General features: G+C 42.3%; 1 protein-coding gene across 1 annotated transcript in view; it reads left to right on the top strand.

Moving 5' to 3' along the window:
- The window catches only part of COL4A2 (collagen type IV alpha 2 chain), a 178,510-nt gene that overhangs the window by 89,715 nt on the left and 71,786 nt on the right, over window positions 1-17,009 (top strand). Inside the window, exons 5-6 of the mRNA XM_081128618.1 lie at window positions 15,339-15,473; window positions 15,560-15,604. Coding sequence (XP_080984744.1) covers window positions 15,339-15,473; window positions 15,560-15,604 — 180 coding nt within the window. The remainder of the gene's footprint in view (window positions 1-15,338; window positions 15,474-15,559; window positions 15,605-17,009) is intronic.

Below are 17,009 nucleotides of genomic sequence, written 5' to 3'. Positions count from 1 at the left end.
TTGTTTTTACCCCATGTCATGAGAACAGTGCACCAGCTGAGTCACTCCTCTGGAATGAATGTTAATGTCATTTGGTTTCCTCTCGCCCAAGACCTTGGGTTTCATGTCTGGACAAATGAACCATCCATTATCTTTCTACCAGACTGAAAAAATATCAATTTCTCGTGGTTTGTTGTTCCTTTTTTAATTGCGGATGTGTGTTCAGTGTCCATCCAAATAATCGCCCTAAATAATGGCCCTAAGGCGTGGAGTCCTAGGAGGGAGTTCAGGATGTCCTGATAGCCATCTGCAGTATCAAACCCAATTGTGAGTGCCAGCCCTTTGTGAACTAGATTTAACCCTGACAGTGGGCTAAAGACCTTCAGCTCACATCCAGTCTGTGGCCCGTGAGTATCGCCATCATGTGGCTCTGATTGGTCAGTAGTTCCAGAACTTTGAGCAATGCACTAAGTATTATTATTGATAATATCTTTGCAAAAACACTTGGAAGAACAATTTCCAAAATGTTAAATACTTTAAAAGATGTAAATAAGGAAGACTGAATTTGATCTGGTGTAACTGTCATTTAACTTTTCCCACTATCAATCTTCCAAAGCAATGTGGAGTATGAAAAATTAATGAACTGGAATGCCAGGCTGCCCACCACTAACTCTCCATGTTACCTGGTCCAGGTCACTTAGGGCATGTTGTCATCATATTTGAAGTTAGACTCTGTCTTTCTCTAGGATTTGCCCCAAGCTTATAACTTCATGCATCCATATCAAATATATGTACCTTAAGGTTGTTCTGACATCCTGAGGGTGTCTCCCAGCTCTACACAAATATAATTCTGGTCATTGGTAGACCACCAGGATCTCTATATTCTTGGACAGCCCCCTTTGGTTTAGTAACGTGGAAGTCCCTTCACCACCTGATTTAAAAGACTTCTGCCTCTGGTGCTAACATCTCAGCCACCTCTCTAGAGCCCTTCCATCCATGAGTTCCCACCTACCATCTTCTCATTCGTTGCCTTCAGCATCTCTTCCAAGGATTCCTTTTCTCTCACACTTACTCTAGGAAACAGCTACCGTTCTGTCCATAATGTCTCTCCCAACATCAAATTAGAAGTCACTCGTATACCTTTTTAATTTGTTCACAACCAAGTAGCTGTCCATTCAGACATTTTCTATCCAGGGCAGTTCTGCCCCATCAGAACTGGCCAGTGGCTATGCACTGCCCCTCCGTGTCATATCTCAGCCCCTGTCTGAAGTTAGTTCCCCGAGGCTTACCCGCCAGTCATCTTAGCCACGATGGTCTTCTCCCTGAATGAACCTGTTCTCCCAGGAGTTGTGCACACGATTTTCAAAAAACTTCCCTGTACCTGAAAACATATTCTCTCAAAAATCCTGCTAAACCCTTTGTTCAGGAACTGCTTAACAATCCAACCTTTTTACCATAAGAAAAAGTTCACAACCCTTCAAAAATCTTCTAACACAATCTTTCTTCAACAATAAATCTGTTAATGGGAGCTAGAGAAGGCATAGATTTTGAGATGTATCTGACCATTGCACCAGTGTTTTGACAGCTCAGTATTTTAGCCTACAGCCCACCCCCACCCCAGGCCTTCCTCGCATACCTTTTGACCAGAGTTGCTAAAAAGTAACAGAATTGACTTGTTTGAGTTTCGCCTTGTCTTTCTGCCCCCCTCACTTCCTAGCAGGAGGATTAATAAGCCGTGAAATGACCGCAATTGAGCAGTTGTTGAGTTAAAACAGAGAAGCAGGTTCTTAGATAATCACCGCAGGATGGTGACTAGCGCAGTTCTGTGTGGGTTTCCCTGAGCGCCAAGCATACATGTGTTTATTTTTGTCAGTTTGTCCATCTGCTTTTGGCTTGATTATAGCTTCATGAAGATTAGTCAAAGAGATATTTTCAGGGTCCAAAGTCATACCCATTACGCAAGGGTTGTCCATGCGCAGTGTCAGCGCCCTCTGGAACCGCTCTGGAAAGCTGGGTGTGAATCCCCTCCTCTCCGAGCCAGCTGAGCAGCGCACGCCACTCTGTGCCTCAGTTTCTTCACCCATAAAATGCATATAAGAACAGTACCTGCCTCATAGAGATGTTACGGGGATTAAATCCGTTTACTTTTAGAAAGTGCTCCAAACAGTAAATGCTCTAGTCTAGAAATGATAGTTGCTCTTCTAACTTAGTCCCACTCAGGGATCAAATCCAGTAACTTGATCACTATCAGAACTCTGCACCGGGACTGGGCCTAACAGGCCCTCACGTATCTACATATATATTTAGAACATATTCCTTTGAGCAAGTCGAAAGGAAGTGGAATTATAAAATAATTAAGTATTGAGTGAGTTCAGCCATCCTTTAAAAAGAAAAATGGAATTTGATACACTCTTTAGACACCATTGGAATTCTCCAGTCAAAATTTTCATCAGAATTTTCCCCATGGGAGGTTTGCTCCTCATGACAACTGAGGGATCTGCCCTCTGTTCCATTGAGGGGTGACATCATAACCCAAAACAATGGCAAAATATTTGACATTGCAAATCTGAAGTCCAGTGGGGTGGGTTCATTGCTCCCAAAGAATGCAGCTGACTGCCACCAAGTGTTGACCACAAGAACTGCAAGGTATTCCCTTCTAGCCTCTGCTTTCCTTAGACCGAGAATATAAAAGGTAATAAGGTGTCTTTTGTTGACAGAAAGTTAAAATTTTATTTTAAAACAGAGCCATTCAGTAAGCCTTGAAAATCTTCCTTTTATAGCTTTTTCACAGACCCGTGCTGGCCAACTCCCACATTTTCTCTGTAACCTTTAACCCTCTTGAGTCACGGTAGTGTCGATAAATGGCTTAAGCATGTTTGGCATATCAGAGACTGTTGTCCTCAAAACATCTTGGTTCAAATATTACCAGAACTAAAGCTCCCGGAGGAGGGAGTCCTGGCATTCCAGAACTGTTGCCTCATTTCTTAGCTCTTGATTTCAGCAGATCACGTCTTGTTTATCTACCAGATCCTAAGCACAGTTTTGATAGAGCCGGTACTCCTTTCTGCAAGTCTGGGTGGTCCTTTTTTATGATCCCATTATAGACCCTGGAAAGCATTATTTCTGACAAGACAGACAGATAAAACCAGGTCATCAGACCCAACAATCAGAAATCCCACAGATCAGCCCAGAGATGGGACAAGAGCTGAGGTTATGAGTGACATATTTTCACATATTAAGGTGACTTAAGGAATTGAGGGGACAGAATAAGAGGATAATGGCCCTCTACAGTGTTATCCACTGAAGCTGGCTTCAGAAGTGCTTCAGAAATGATGAACGTATTATAATGGATATTTTTTAAAATGGCCTAAAAATAAGACACTCTGGCTTTTCACTTCCATGTGGGAAGAACCTGAATTTTGGAGTCAAGCAGAACTAAGTAATTGCAGCACCATAATTCATTTACTTAAGACAGTTAAATGAATTTACTTATCATAACACTGGATCATGTTATTATGTATGTCAACTACTATGAGAGATGCTGGAGACAGAAGCTCAAATGAGGCATGTCCCAAAGTGCAGAACAGTGAAACAAGCTGAGGGAGCACCTAATCTAGTTCCTGGGTCTGGAAAATGTCCTCTAGTGCCCCTGGCAGTCATCAAGCAACAAAGGCAAGCATGTGCAAAGGCCCTGAGGTACAAGAGAAACTGGCCCAATTTTCAAAAGCTTAGTTAGCCTGGAGCAAAGTATATGTGTGTGGGAAGCCACAGGTGGGCAGGCTATGCTAAGACCCAGAATAGAAGCTCCTGCTTTATAGGACTAAAGTAATGCATCAGAGGGGGTCACTGCCCTCCAGGGCTTACTCGGGCTTCTAGGATAGGACACTGGGCATTGTGCTGAGCTCACCTGCTCAGGAAGTGGGCCCCCTCTCCCATCAACCCCCACCCGACTCTGAGCCAAGCTGCTCTTCCTCTGGTTGTTCTGAACTTAAATGCAAAACTGCATCTGTTGTTTTGAACTCAATATGGATTCTCTTTTTTCATTAGCATCAGAAAGTCACTTCCAGCTTTTCCTCACAAAAGACAGGACAAAACATAGTTCTTTCTCTTAAAACTTTGAATGACTTAAGTTTAGACAGTCTTGGGATTTGGGGCAGATCAGTTAGGTTTTCTTTTAAATGGGGGAGGGGGTGTCTCATATTTTGTTAAAGAGAATGAAATGATTTTTTCAGAAAACACAATGCTACAAGGTATAAAAAGAACTGCCCCAAACTGTTATGCTCTGTGCAACTGCCTACTCCAGAGCTCTGCTGAGCCCCAGCTCGCTCCCTTTGAAATGAACAGTGGAGGTTTTGGGTCCAGGAAAGGGACCTGGGAGTCACCAAGGCCCGGCTGGAGGGGCATCACCAGATCCAAGGCCAACTGAGCCAGTGGGCCCCTGCTGCGGGGCATATAGACTCACACATGCTTTTAAAGTCACCAGAATAAGGTCACTGACCTTTAGGGGTTTTCTTCTTTAGTTTGGAAGGAAAAAATACTATAAATGCCGAAAATTTCAACCTAAGGCATTTTGCTGGGCTGCAGGTCCCGCTCACCGTGGAGGAATTCACGTAGTCCTCTGTGCACGGGGGAGATGGATTTTAAAGCTAGAGGGGGCCTTGGAAGCCTCTCCATGCATTTCACAAACACGAGAAGTAAACAGAGGGCCAGCAGTGGAGAGTCACCCTGACTGTCACAGGGAACACCTGGAGTGCGGTCAGAAGCAATGTGAAACGCTCCTGGGTAGAGGGTGAGCAGAGCCAGGGGTGAGACACTTCACCTCCCTGTGCTGTTTCCTCACTGTTCCTTTGTGAGAATTATCTTCTGGCTCACAAACCTGGCTCTGCATTCGAAATGCTTGAGGAGCTTGTTAAAAATATAGTTTTCCAGGCTCCTCTCCTCTCCCCAAACTGCTAGGCCAGAATTCTTGAGGTCTGAAATTCCCCACAATGGATGCCAGCCAACACCAGTCCTGGCACAGGGACCACTTCTAGAGAGATTTTCTCAAGCTTTGAGGCACATACGAATCTCCTGGGGTCTTGTTAAGATGCAGAGTTGACTCAGTGGGCCTGGATTGTCTGAAGACCCTCATTGCTAATGAACTTTGAGTGATGCTAGTGCTGCTGGTCCGAGGATCCTGTGGATGCTCTCTGAAGTCCCTTCCAAGTCTGACCTTTTATGAAGCCGTTGGGAAAGAACTAGGGTATCAGTGGTAAAGAGCAGGGATGGAAATTTGAAAAGTGGTACAAGAAAGTTGTGTTCTTATACCAAGAATACAGACATGTATTTTGTACAATAATGCATGAGAAGGGAATAATTTTTTACCCAAAATAAAATGATATCTATACAACAGAGAAGAATTAGGATTGAATTTCTCTTTAGTTTCTGTATGGTAAAAAAAAATTTTAATTTTCTTTTCCCCTCACCTCCATGGAAGTTCAAGGTAACATACTGGCCCCATCAAAGCTCTGAGATCATTTTTCAGGCCTGGTGTCTGGTTTGTGCTGATTCGCCTCCCTCCGAGGCCCTCCTGCCCTGCAAAGAAGACTCACACATTTGTGAAGAAGCTGACTATGTGTTGTTTGTCTTTAGGGACAACAGCAAAGCAACCAAACTATGACCACAAGTCCACTGACTCTGAACAAACCACTGTGGTCATGGCCCACAGTGTGATGGGTGCTGGTGGGAACTGCGCCACTGCATTTCTCACTGCAGAGGGATGTTGCGGCCACAGTAATAATGAGGTTATCAATGGGAACTAGGAACCCTGAACTGGATCTAGGGTTAGCAGATACGTAGAAACTGTACTAATCAAAAGGAATGAGATTAGTAAAAGAAATGAGCACTGCAGACCTAAAGACTGGAAAACAGTTCTGCAACTGTTTCATTTTTTAAATTGATTTTTAGAGGGGGGGGGGGAGAAACACTGATGTGAGAGGGACACAGCGATCGGTTGCCTCCTGTATCAACCCACAACCTGGGTATGTGCCCTGACTGGAAATCAAACCTGTGACCTTCCCATATATGGGACAATGCTCCAACCAACTGAGCCACACCAGCCAGGGCTGCAACTGTTTTTAATAAAAAACATACCCTTACTGTGTGACCCAGTAATCCCATTCTTGGGTATTTATAAGAACATATGTCCACACCAAAAAAACATACATGAATGTTTATAGCAGCCCAATTCACATTCACCAAAAACTGGAAGCAATTCAGATGTCCTTCAACAAGTGAATGGGTAAACAAACTGTGCTAATGGACTACAACAAAACACTCTTCAGCAACACAAAGGAACAAACTGTTAGTACACAGAAACAGAGCAGAAGCAGGGCGGGTGGATCTCAAACGCATGACGCCAAGCGAAAGAAGCAGACTCGGAAGATGACAGTGCCCTGTGATTCCACCTGTCTGCTCGCCTGGAAGAGGCAAAGCCAGAGCCTGGACAAAGACCAGGGATTAACCAGCTTGGGGAGGGGGGTTGTGACAAAGGAGCAGTGCAGGGAATTAGGGGTGATGCAACTCTGAGCACTTTTCAAAACTCACAGAACTATACACAAAACAAGTGGTTTTTATTGTAGGTAAATTTTTTAAAAATTAAAATCTTTAAAAAGAAATGAAAACACTAAACTGAAATGAGTATAAAATAACGGATAAGTTAAAGCTAAGAGAGGAGGAAGAGAGGGGTAGTCACACCTTTTCTAATGAGAGAAAATTTGGAGCTCTACATAAAACTTGTCCTATTCAGGAAAATTTCAAATAAAGATTAGTAAGGGGAAAAAAATCTGTGCCCCACAGCCAAGTCAGTACCCACTGTTGTTCTTAACCTTTTCTTTCTGTTGGCCAATTTTTTTTTTTTTCATAACAGACCAACTCCATATAATGCCAACCTCAAGAATATTTTTCTTTCATGTGACTATGTTTAGTCTAAATGCAAAATAGGTATAACTGTTGGTTCTGTTCCTGGCCTGTGCCACAGATGCTAAAGTGTCACTCTCAAAGACTGCCAGCCTGGTTGACAATCAGAGCAGGGAGGCCAGGATTTGGAAGGCCATGCTCGAGGTATTTCCTCACTCCTTCCACCTGCAGGCAGCATTCCCGGGGTGTTGGCCAGTTGCTATACAGAGCTCCCCACCGGGCAGTGACAGAAACACGGAGTAATTAGAATGCGCAGTCTCTACTGTGAGTCATGTCACACTTGAATATAACCTAAGAACATGACCTAAGAATACTAGTAAAATATTGGCATGTGCAGTTGGCTCATGAAAATTATTAGTCTGTAATTGAGACAATAAATATGGACAGCTAACTATTTTAATTACCTGTAGCTTTATGATTTTGGTAACTCAAGTTATTGCCTACTGTAGTTGTCACTTTCTAACCATGTAAATATAGCCGGAAGCTACCCTGTGTTATTCATTCATAATGACAGAAAGGTTATTTGATGGCAATCGCCAGTGTTGATCGGCGGTCGTTGACATTTTCTTCCATGTTGACAGCTCCTAAGTTAGAGCATCTCATGCTTAGTGGGAGGCCTGACAACCAGAGCTCTCTGTGCGTCCTGTGGCCCCAGAATCTGCCTCTTCCAGCCCATCCCTCCCCTGCCGTCTGTGCTCTCAGAGGCCCTGGCTCCTCCGCGCTCAGCTCCGTGACTTGTCCGAGGACTGGAGGCTTAGGAAAGCAAGTCAGTCTGTTAAGCAACAGTTCACCTTTAGGCAAATGAAATGTATTTATTGCTGCAAGGCTTTCCCAGAAAATCAACTTTTCCAACATAGGCCAAGCAAAATCACATCCAGACTATAAAAAGCTTGGCCTCTAGTTAGTCTAAAAGCCATGGAGTGGGACTGCCCATGTACTGCCTATTTTTAGATTAAGGAGCGGAGGTTTTCGACTTATTGGTCCTATGGGTGGAGAGCCTGAGGTGATCCATTTTTCCCCGCTTTAAAATGTGACTCTATCCAAGTCAAACCATTTTCAATAAACTATACAAGAATGTCTGCGAGTTATAGATGACACCTGCTGACTTTTGTTTTTTATGAAAATCATGCATAATGGAAACTAGTGACGTCTTAGGCTTATTTTTCACTCGTGTATCTAATTTGGTCCTGGCTCATTTCCAGCTGTGCTGTTCTATGGGGTGTGTGCTAGACGGGTCTAATTTCTATCAGGATCACACTCAAACAGACCAGACTCCAAACAAGGAAAGCTAGGTCTTAATTTCTTCAGATTTGTTCATTTCTCTGGCAGACATTTTTTAAAAGCATTTGGCTAAATGTTGTGGGGTGTGTTTTTTAATTTTTAAAATGCCCACTCTTCTTCCTTTTCTAAATATGATCTGTCTTATAAATTCAATGGTAAGAGTGTATGAAAGGGATCTGGTCGTACCCAATATTCCTATGAACTTCAGGGCTTCTCTTTTTAACCTTTGCCTTCCCCAGACTCCTTTTGTGCTGTTTGTTTGTTTGTTTTTAGGTCAAGTTTATTGAGGCATAATTTACATACAACTCGGGCTATTGGCAATGTGTACGGCCATATAACACCCACCCAAATCATGATATAAAACAGGCCCATGACCTCCAAAAGTTTCCTTGTGCCCTTTTCAGTCAGTCCCCTCCCTCCGCCCCACCCCTGGCAACCACTGACCTGTTTTCTGTCCCTAGGTTTGACCTCTCGAGAATGTCATATAAATAGGATAGCATAATATCACATAAATAGGACCGGAGCCTTTGTGTCGGGCTGCGTAAGGTGTAACGCCTTCGAGATTCGTTCTCGTCCCACACATCAGTTTCTGCCTTTTTATTGCTGAGTCAGGTTCCACTTTATGGATGGACCAGTTTGTTTTTTCACTCGTCAGCTGATGGACATTCAGATTGTTTCCAGTTTTTCACTAAAATAAATCAAACCCCTGTGAATATTTACCTACACATCTGATGGCAGGTATATGTTTCGCCTTCTAAGCAACTGCCTCAGTGTTAAGTGGCCCCCCACTTAGCGCCCCCAGCAGCAGTGAGCGAGAGTACTCACTCTGCCTCCTTTCCAGCACTCGGCATGACCGGTGTTTTCTCCGTGTTAGCCATTCTAGGAGGTTGCAGTTATAGCTTATTGTGCCTTTAATTTACTTTCCCTAATACTGGTGATGCTTAGCATCTTTTTATGGGCTTACTTTCCATTCCTGCATCTTCTTTGGTGAAGGGTCAGTGTCAGTCTTTTTGCCTTTTTTTTTTTCCAGTTGGGTTGTTCATTTCTTTATTGATTTCTGGGAGTTCTTTCTATATTCTGGATAAAAGTCATGTATCAGGTATGCGTTTTGTAAATATGTCTCCCAGTCTGTAGCCTGCTTTTTCTGCTTCACAGTATCGTTTGAAGATCATACTTTTTAGTCTTGTCTTTTTCTTTTATGGCTTGTGATTTTTGTGTCTTATCTCAGAAATCTTTGCCAATCCAGAGTCACAAAAATGCTTCCCTATATGGTCCTCTAGAAGTATTATAGTCTTAGCTCTTGCATTTAGGTCTATGGTCCATTTTGACTAAATGTTTGTAATGGAGAGAGTTAGGGTCAAGGTTATTTCTGTACACATGGATGTTATTTTCTTTATATTGACACCAGTCCTACAATCTGTGTCAGGTAATTTTAGAAAGCAAGAATTCCAACAGCCCATATAATTTTGCCTCATATAAGTGGAACCCTTAATTTGGAATAGCACCCAGGGCAGGGCTAATGTTTTGCTTTGTGTTAAATAAGAAGCTATAGGTATAATGTGGCAGATTTAACATCAGCTCCTTCTGTTCTTCATGGAGCAGGCAGTCACCCATCATGTACAGATATTTTATATATGTAATATACTGTTCAACTGCGACCTTTACATATTAGCTTGAAATGTATTAATTTATCAAACTACCAGGGTAATTAGAAAATTGCTCACAAATGCCAATGATCATCCCTAAGAACAGTGACTAGTTCCAAATTTTAGATGAAGGAATTGTCTTCCTGAATCCTATAAAGTAGCCCACCCTGCCTTTGGGGCCATTTTTACATATTTTCAAATGTGTGTGAACAGCTCACAGGATAAGCTGGGAATTAGGCCGGAATCCCCTGAGAGTCACCAAGAATTGCAGCATCGGGAGGCCGGGAAGCCCTGGAACACATCGTCAACAGCCAAGGAAGGGAGGGGCCCCCAGGAGACTATAGAGGATATGGGGTGTCTGGTGGGGCGCCCGGTGCCCATAAAAGGGGAGGCAGGAAGAGTAAACTTAGGAAGGAGAAGGAGAAGGGATTTCCTAGTATTCAGATGTTGGCCAGTAACTCATGAAAAGCTTATTCTTATTGTACCAGGAAAATGCTGTACTACAGATTTAAAATCCTGCTGTGCAGTGAAGCAGGTTTTATCCTTGGAAACATCTCTCTTTATCCCTTCCTGATACATGAAGCTTTTCTTACTTCCTTACCCAAGGCAAGTTTTAAGGTTACAAAACTATGAATGCAAACAGGCACCACCTTGGGGCTGCATGGATGTGAAATTTCTTGGGGCCCTGATTAATCATTGGTCTTTACCTTTACTTTCGAGTATGAAGTTGTAGATTTATTCTACACGTGTGCATATCCGATTATATTTTGCCCCTTTTACAGAAGTGAAAATTCCAAATTCATGAAAGCTTAGTAAGTGTCTCAGGACTTAAAGTGCATTCACTGCACAGCTGTGGTATTTAAGCAATGTGTAGTCAAGTCTGGACTCATTCTGTCCACTTTTTCAGACTTAGACTCCCAAAACTGACCCTGGACGTCCCACACATACTCCAGTAGTGATTTCAAAAGGGGAGAGGCATTGTGCAACCATCCCTCCTAACAGTGATCAAAGTTCATTCCATCTTGGGGCAGATATTACTGAAGCCTAGACCAAGAAACATTTAATTAGAAATAGCATTTAACAGACATAAATATTAGATTTTCCTCTGTCTGACTCACTAAGCCTCACCTTCCTTCTGAGATCCAACTTCATGCATAAGAGATTTTTTTTATTGCAAGATACCTGACAGATGGGAGGAGTGGAGGAGGGTATGGGGGGTTAAATGGTGATGGACGGAGACTTGACTTGGGGTAGTGAACACACAAAACAGTGTAGGAGGTGATGTGTTATAGAATTGTGCACCTGAAACCTGTACAATTTTGTTAGCCAGTGTCATCCCAATAAATTCAATAAATAATAATAATAATAATAATAATAATAATAATAATAATAATAATAATAAAAGATACCTGTCTGCTCCCATAAGAACATCAGGAAGGGAGGAAGGATTGATTCATGCAGTGATTTTCAAGCATCACTATGTTAAGAAACCTCCTGAGGATCATGTCCAGTGCCGGTCAGGAGGTCTGGATCAGGCCTGAGGCTGCATTTCTCACAAGCTCCCGGGTGGCTATTGTGACCTCACCTGAGCAAGAAGGTCTGAAGGAAGATGGAAGCTTCAGAGTCAGCCCCACTCCCCAGACCTAACTGCATAAGTCAGTTCTTCCTATCAAACCGTCCTGAGCCCCCATTGTCTCTCCTCTCTCAAACAAGGGAGATGCCTACTTTATCCATTTGTTGTGGGGATAAAATGAGATAACCCATTTTTAAGGCCTGTAACCTTGCTTCATCCCAGAGGATATGCAATTCAATGATTCCTTTCATTACCCTGTCTCCTAGGAAGTAATATATCTGTACAAATCAAATTCTCTGGTGGTACGGGGCATAATACACGGTCTGTTGGCTTTTAAGAAATATTTTGTGGAAATTCTTTTATTAAGTATATTGCAGGAATTTTATGAGCTTTTGTGATTTGTGCAAAAACACTTAAACTAGAATCCTATTCTTTCTGGGGTAATTTTTATTTTTAACATCTCTTATTACAAAGGGAAAGGAAGAGATGGAAATAACTTTTCTAATTGGGACTTTTCAACTGAGGATGGAAGTTGATAATGATGATGATTAATTAGCGCAGAGGGAAATCCTTTTTATTTACCTGCTTATTCCAACTGCTCTTGACAAACACAAGATGCCAGCATGGGCAGGATATCCTCGGGGAAAATTTCAGTCCCGGATAACCGAAACATGCATTTGAAGGTCACCGGATCCTCACGAAAATGCCCATTTCGTCCCAGCAACACAGGGCGTGAACTGTGGGCAAGACTGAGTTCAGTCCCAGAGGATGGGGCTCTCATTCGGTTCTCTCCAGACTCTCCCTCGCCCTCTCCCAGGGCAGAAGCTGGATGGAGTTTTGTGAGATATTCCATCTGTCAGAAGCTCAAGATGACTCTTGACTCTTTAGAGTGACACCACCCTCACACCCACTAGTATGGCTATAATTTCTTTCATGAAAAATAACAATTGTTGGCAGGGATGTGGAGAAGTTTGGCACCCTCACACACTGGTGGTGGGAATGTACAATGGTGCAGCCACTGTGAAAAACAGTATGATGGTTTCTCAAAAAGATAAGCATAGAACTGCCATAGGATTCAGCAATTCCACTTCTAGGTATGTGCCCCAAAGAACTGAAAACAAGTACTCAAACAGGTACTTAAACATGTATGTTTATAGCAACGGTTTACAACAAGCAAACAAAGTGGTCTGTCCGGGCGATGGAATACTATTCAGCCATAAAAATGAATGAAGTACTGATACATGATCATACATGGATGAACCTCAAAAAAAGTATGTTAAGTGAAAGAAGTCAGGCAAAAAAAGGTCACATATCATACATACGACTTCATTTATATGAAATATCAAGAATGGTAAATCCATAGAAACCAAAAGCAGACTGGTGGTTACCAGAAACTGGGGATGGGGAGGAATGGGGAGTGACTGCTCAAAGCATGTGAGGTTTCCTTCCAGGATGATGAGAATGTTCTGGAACTAGATAGAGGACATTGCAAATGTGCTCAAAGCTGCTATAAAAATGGTTAGTTTTATGTTATGGGAATTTCACCTCAATAAAAAAAAATTGACAACTTGCTCCAGAAAAGGAAAGACTGGAGTTTTATTCCAGAAGTCAGACGTCCCATCCAAAACTTTATGGGTGAAAAGACGTTTACTGACAATGGAAGGAAAATGAGTACATGACGTCATTAGTCACTTTCCCCATCAAAGGGAATTAAGGAAAGGTTAATGAATGGGAGACAAGCATGTGGCTTTTCATCATTAAGACACACATTCCATTTTGATGAGTAGTGGATGTTCCCCTTAGTTGGCTCCATGCAGTAATCCCCTGAATAGAGATGTAGTTTATGGACAGAAAAAATGACAGTACTAATGAGGAACATTTTATCCCCCAAAAGACACTCCCTGTAAACACTGACGAGCCTCATGATGATTAGGGAACGTAAGGCTTGGGGGCCTGGTATATGATCACAAGAAGGCTATATGCTAGCAGAGCCACAAACAAAACAGAATTGAGCACAACTGGGAGTCATAAAAATCAGAATCAAGGCATAGTTTGTCCCCAAACTTACAACAAATGTAGCCTACTAAGACCCCTGACTGGAGTTCGACTAGAGTGAGCCTGGGGTGTCATGTGTCCAAGATCAGGGCTGTCTTTGAGCACAATTTCCCTCAACCAAGAAGCCTCATTTTTATCACATTCTTCAAAGATACTAAATACGTTGTTTTCACCACAACGTAAGATGCTAGCCATCTGTCTGCCCTCGTTGAGTATCTGCTGATTTCTGCATGGACTGGACTCTTCTAGAACATGCGGAGGGTAGAGTAGGAGAACCCACTAGCTCTAAAACTCTGACCTTACCCAGAGAGAGCCCTGAGGGGGGCTTCCCCGAAATCCCTTTCGTCTGAGGAGTCAGGGGTCCCCTCTGGAGCTTTGGGATAGGTCTCCTCCACCAACTGAAACCTTAATCTCCATCTGTATGCTCCACCCCAAAGAGATGGCTTAACTGCTCCCCCCACGCTGGGGAAGTAGGACATTTAAAGGACTGAGCTGCGTAGGAATGATAACGAAATGCGGAGGCGAGATCTCCCCACACCCCTCTATGCCTGTCTGTCTGTGACATTAGTACGGCAGCTGGGGCTGCATTTTGAAATTGTTTGCTTCACCTCAATTGTGGGGAATGTTGCAGACAGATTATAAACATTCTGTAATGACTAACAGACTGTTTAGCTACACAGCCTACATAGGAAGAGTTACTTGCGGGCAATGGAAGAGAAGACTAGAAATAATGGCTCAGCCCCCCCTCGATCTAAAGGCAAGGCAGGAATTTGAAATGTGAAAGCAGATGGGGCTTAGCGAGTAAAGGTTCTTTTTGGTGAATAAATAGCAGACTCGTTTATTTAAAGAAGAAACAAGACATAGAATTTTTTTTCAATTTAGGCTAACCTGGGAGGTTCATTAGAACATAACTATAATACATAAATTAGTTCCATTAATTAGAGAGATAGACCCCCTTTTCAATCTTTTTACTTTTATTGTAGTAAAACATATATAACATAAAAGTTGCCATCTTAACCCTTTTTGTACAGTTCAGTAGCATTAAATATATTCACACTGTTGTGCAAACATCACCACTTTCCATCTCCAGGTCTTTCCCATCTTCTCCACTGAAACTCTGACTCCCCATCTCCTCTCCCCGTTCCCCTTTCTGTCTCTATGAATTTAATGGCTCTAGGAACCTCCTATAAGTGGGGTGACACAGTATTTGTCCTTTTGTGACTGGTTAATTTCACTTAACATAATGTCCTCAAGGTTTCCTCATGTCGTAGCATGTGTCAGAATGTCCTTCTTTTGTGAGGCGAATAGTAGTCCACCGTATGGATGGACCGCACTTTGCTTATCCTTTCGTCTGTCGGTGGACACTTTTGGCTACTGTGAAAAATGCTCCAGTGAGCATGGGAATAGAACTATCTGTTTAAGTCTCTGCTTTCAATTCTTTCGCATATCATCCCATATCTACTGTATGCATTATATTGAGGTAGAGATAAAAATCATAGAAACTTGTTTCGAATTTTTTTATATGCTGAAAGGACTTTTTTTCTTTTTTAAACCAGGAAGTTGATTCTTTCCAGCCCAATGTTATCATTTCACAATAGCATCACTTTAGTAATTTAGGATTATTTTCTCTTACATTTAATAATTTTTTTCCTTTAAACTCTGTGAATTCTTCCTTTGCCAGAAATCACTTTGTGGCTATGGTGACAGAGGACGGAAGTTTACATATAATGTTCTCTGAAGATTAATAGCTCTTTAAGAATGAAAAGTGCAGTTTTCAAAGCAACATGACTGGAAGTGCTCACTCATTACTATTAACTGTGGAAATTGAATGTATGTTGTTTCTACAGGGTCAGCCAGGGCCAGTGGGCCCCCAGGGATACACCGGGCCCCCAGGGTTACAAGGATTCCCAGGACTCCAGGGCCGCAAAGGTGACAAGGGTGAAAGAGGCTCTCCTGGGATCATAGGACCAAAAGGAGATGTGGTACGGAAAACTTGGTATTTCCTCTAATTTAATGGAGGGCCAGTGGGTGTGTTGACCTTCGTTAAGTTTGTTTGCCTTCTTTATAGGGACCAAGAGGCGTTTCTGGATTCCCTGGTGCTGACGGAATTCCTGTAAGTTTTTTGTAAGATTAGAATTTTAAAACATTGTATGCACGGGAACCAATACATTTATGACCTAAAGAAACATCTTGAGCTAAACCTACTTTTTTGTTTATAACATAAAACTCGTGGGGCTATATATGTGTCTTTTTCTCCTGGAATCCAGTCAAATGTTGGACAGACTGTTTCCTTTGTAAACATTCTTCTAGACTTGGCTTCAGAATTGAGGATACTTTGCTAGAACTGGACATTGTTTTGTAATGAAAAGCTAGAGCATTACTCAGATATGCTCGATAAGGAGCCAGTCTCGAAATTTTGTTTGAACCCTAGAACAACCTGAATGTAAAGTAGCACAGCCAAGAACGTGGATGGAATGAAGCCCTGCTGAACATCTGTGCAGCTTCTCAAATTCTTTGTAGTAACCACACATAAACGAGAAGAAGAAGCATGGATTATCCATGAGAAAATCTCAGAATGCAATAAAGTGTGTTTTTCTAACCTAGTTTACTTTACTTCTTGTGGCATAAAAAAATAAACAAAGCAGCCTGACTCACAGCCTTCTTCACAGGGATCCGAGAGCAGATTTCCCAGGGCCGGCTTCCTGCAGATCTCCTTCTTGGGAATAAATGTGTTTATCACACATTCAGACCCACCCCATTTGTCTACTGCTAAAGTTTAAGGACGTCTGCTTCAGGATCCTCGCACATATGCACAGATGTCTGCACCCTTGCCCTACATACACATGTTCTCTATCACCATGCTCACACATACACACACACACATATGCATGCATATGCACACACATGCTATGGACGTGTGCGTGCACATATGTGCACACATGCAGACGTGTGCACACACAGGGAGAGAGAATCTTCATCCCCCGGCTACACAAGTAGGGCTGCCCCCTTGCAGAAGAAAACAGGAAGAGCATGCGTGGAGAGTAGTCCCAGAGAATTCATACTTTTTCTTCAGATTTTTTGCTCCACCTTCAAGAAGACTTTTGCTACAGTAGAAGGAATCAGTCAGAGCTAAATAAAGGATGTCACAATTACCTACGTGCCAGCTATCCTAAGTGTTACCTGGACGGGGCACTCAACCAGATATGTTACAGAACATGCAGCTATGAACAAATAAGGAAATAACATTCACATTAGTCAGAATGTTAAGAAATTGGCACAGTTGAAGAATCTGCAGATTTCAAGGGTTAAATAAATAATGAAAGTGTTTTTCTACCAATCACCTCAAACTAAATGACCCATTTTTAAACTACTTTCCTGACCTCTGAGCCATCCCTCAGTGTCTGTCTTCTAGAAGTTAAAATCTGAGTTTAAATGGAGCGACGTTACGGAAAACTGTCGTAACTAATCTGTATCATAGTTTAATTCGTTTTTCCACTTCATACTCATTTAATATCAGA

This window comes from Miniopterus schreibersii (assembly GCF_964146895.1).
Source record: "Miniopterus schreibersii genome assembly, chromosome: 2".
NCBI classification, from domain to species: domain Eukaryota; kingdom Metazoa; phylum Chordata; class Mammalia; order Chiroptera; family Miniopteridae; genus Miniopterus; species Miniopterus schreibersii.
This window is presented reverse-complemented; position numbering and strand designations above follow the sequence as displayed.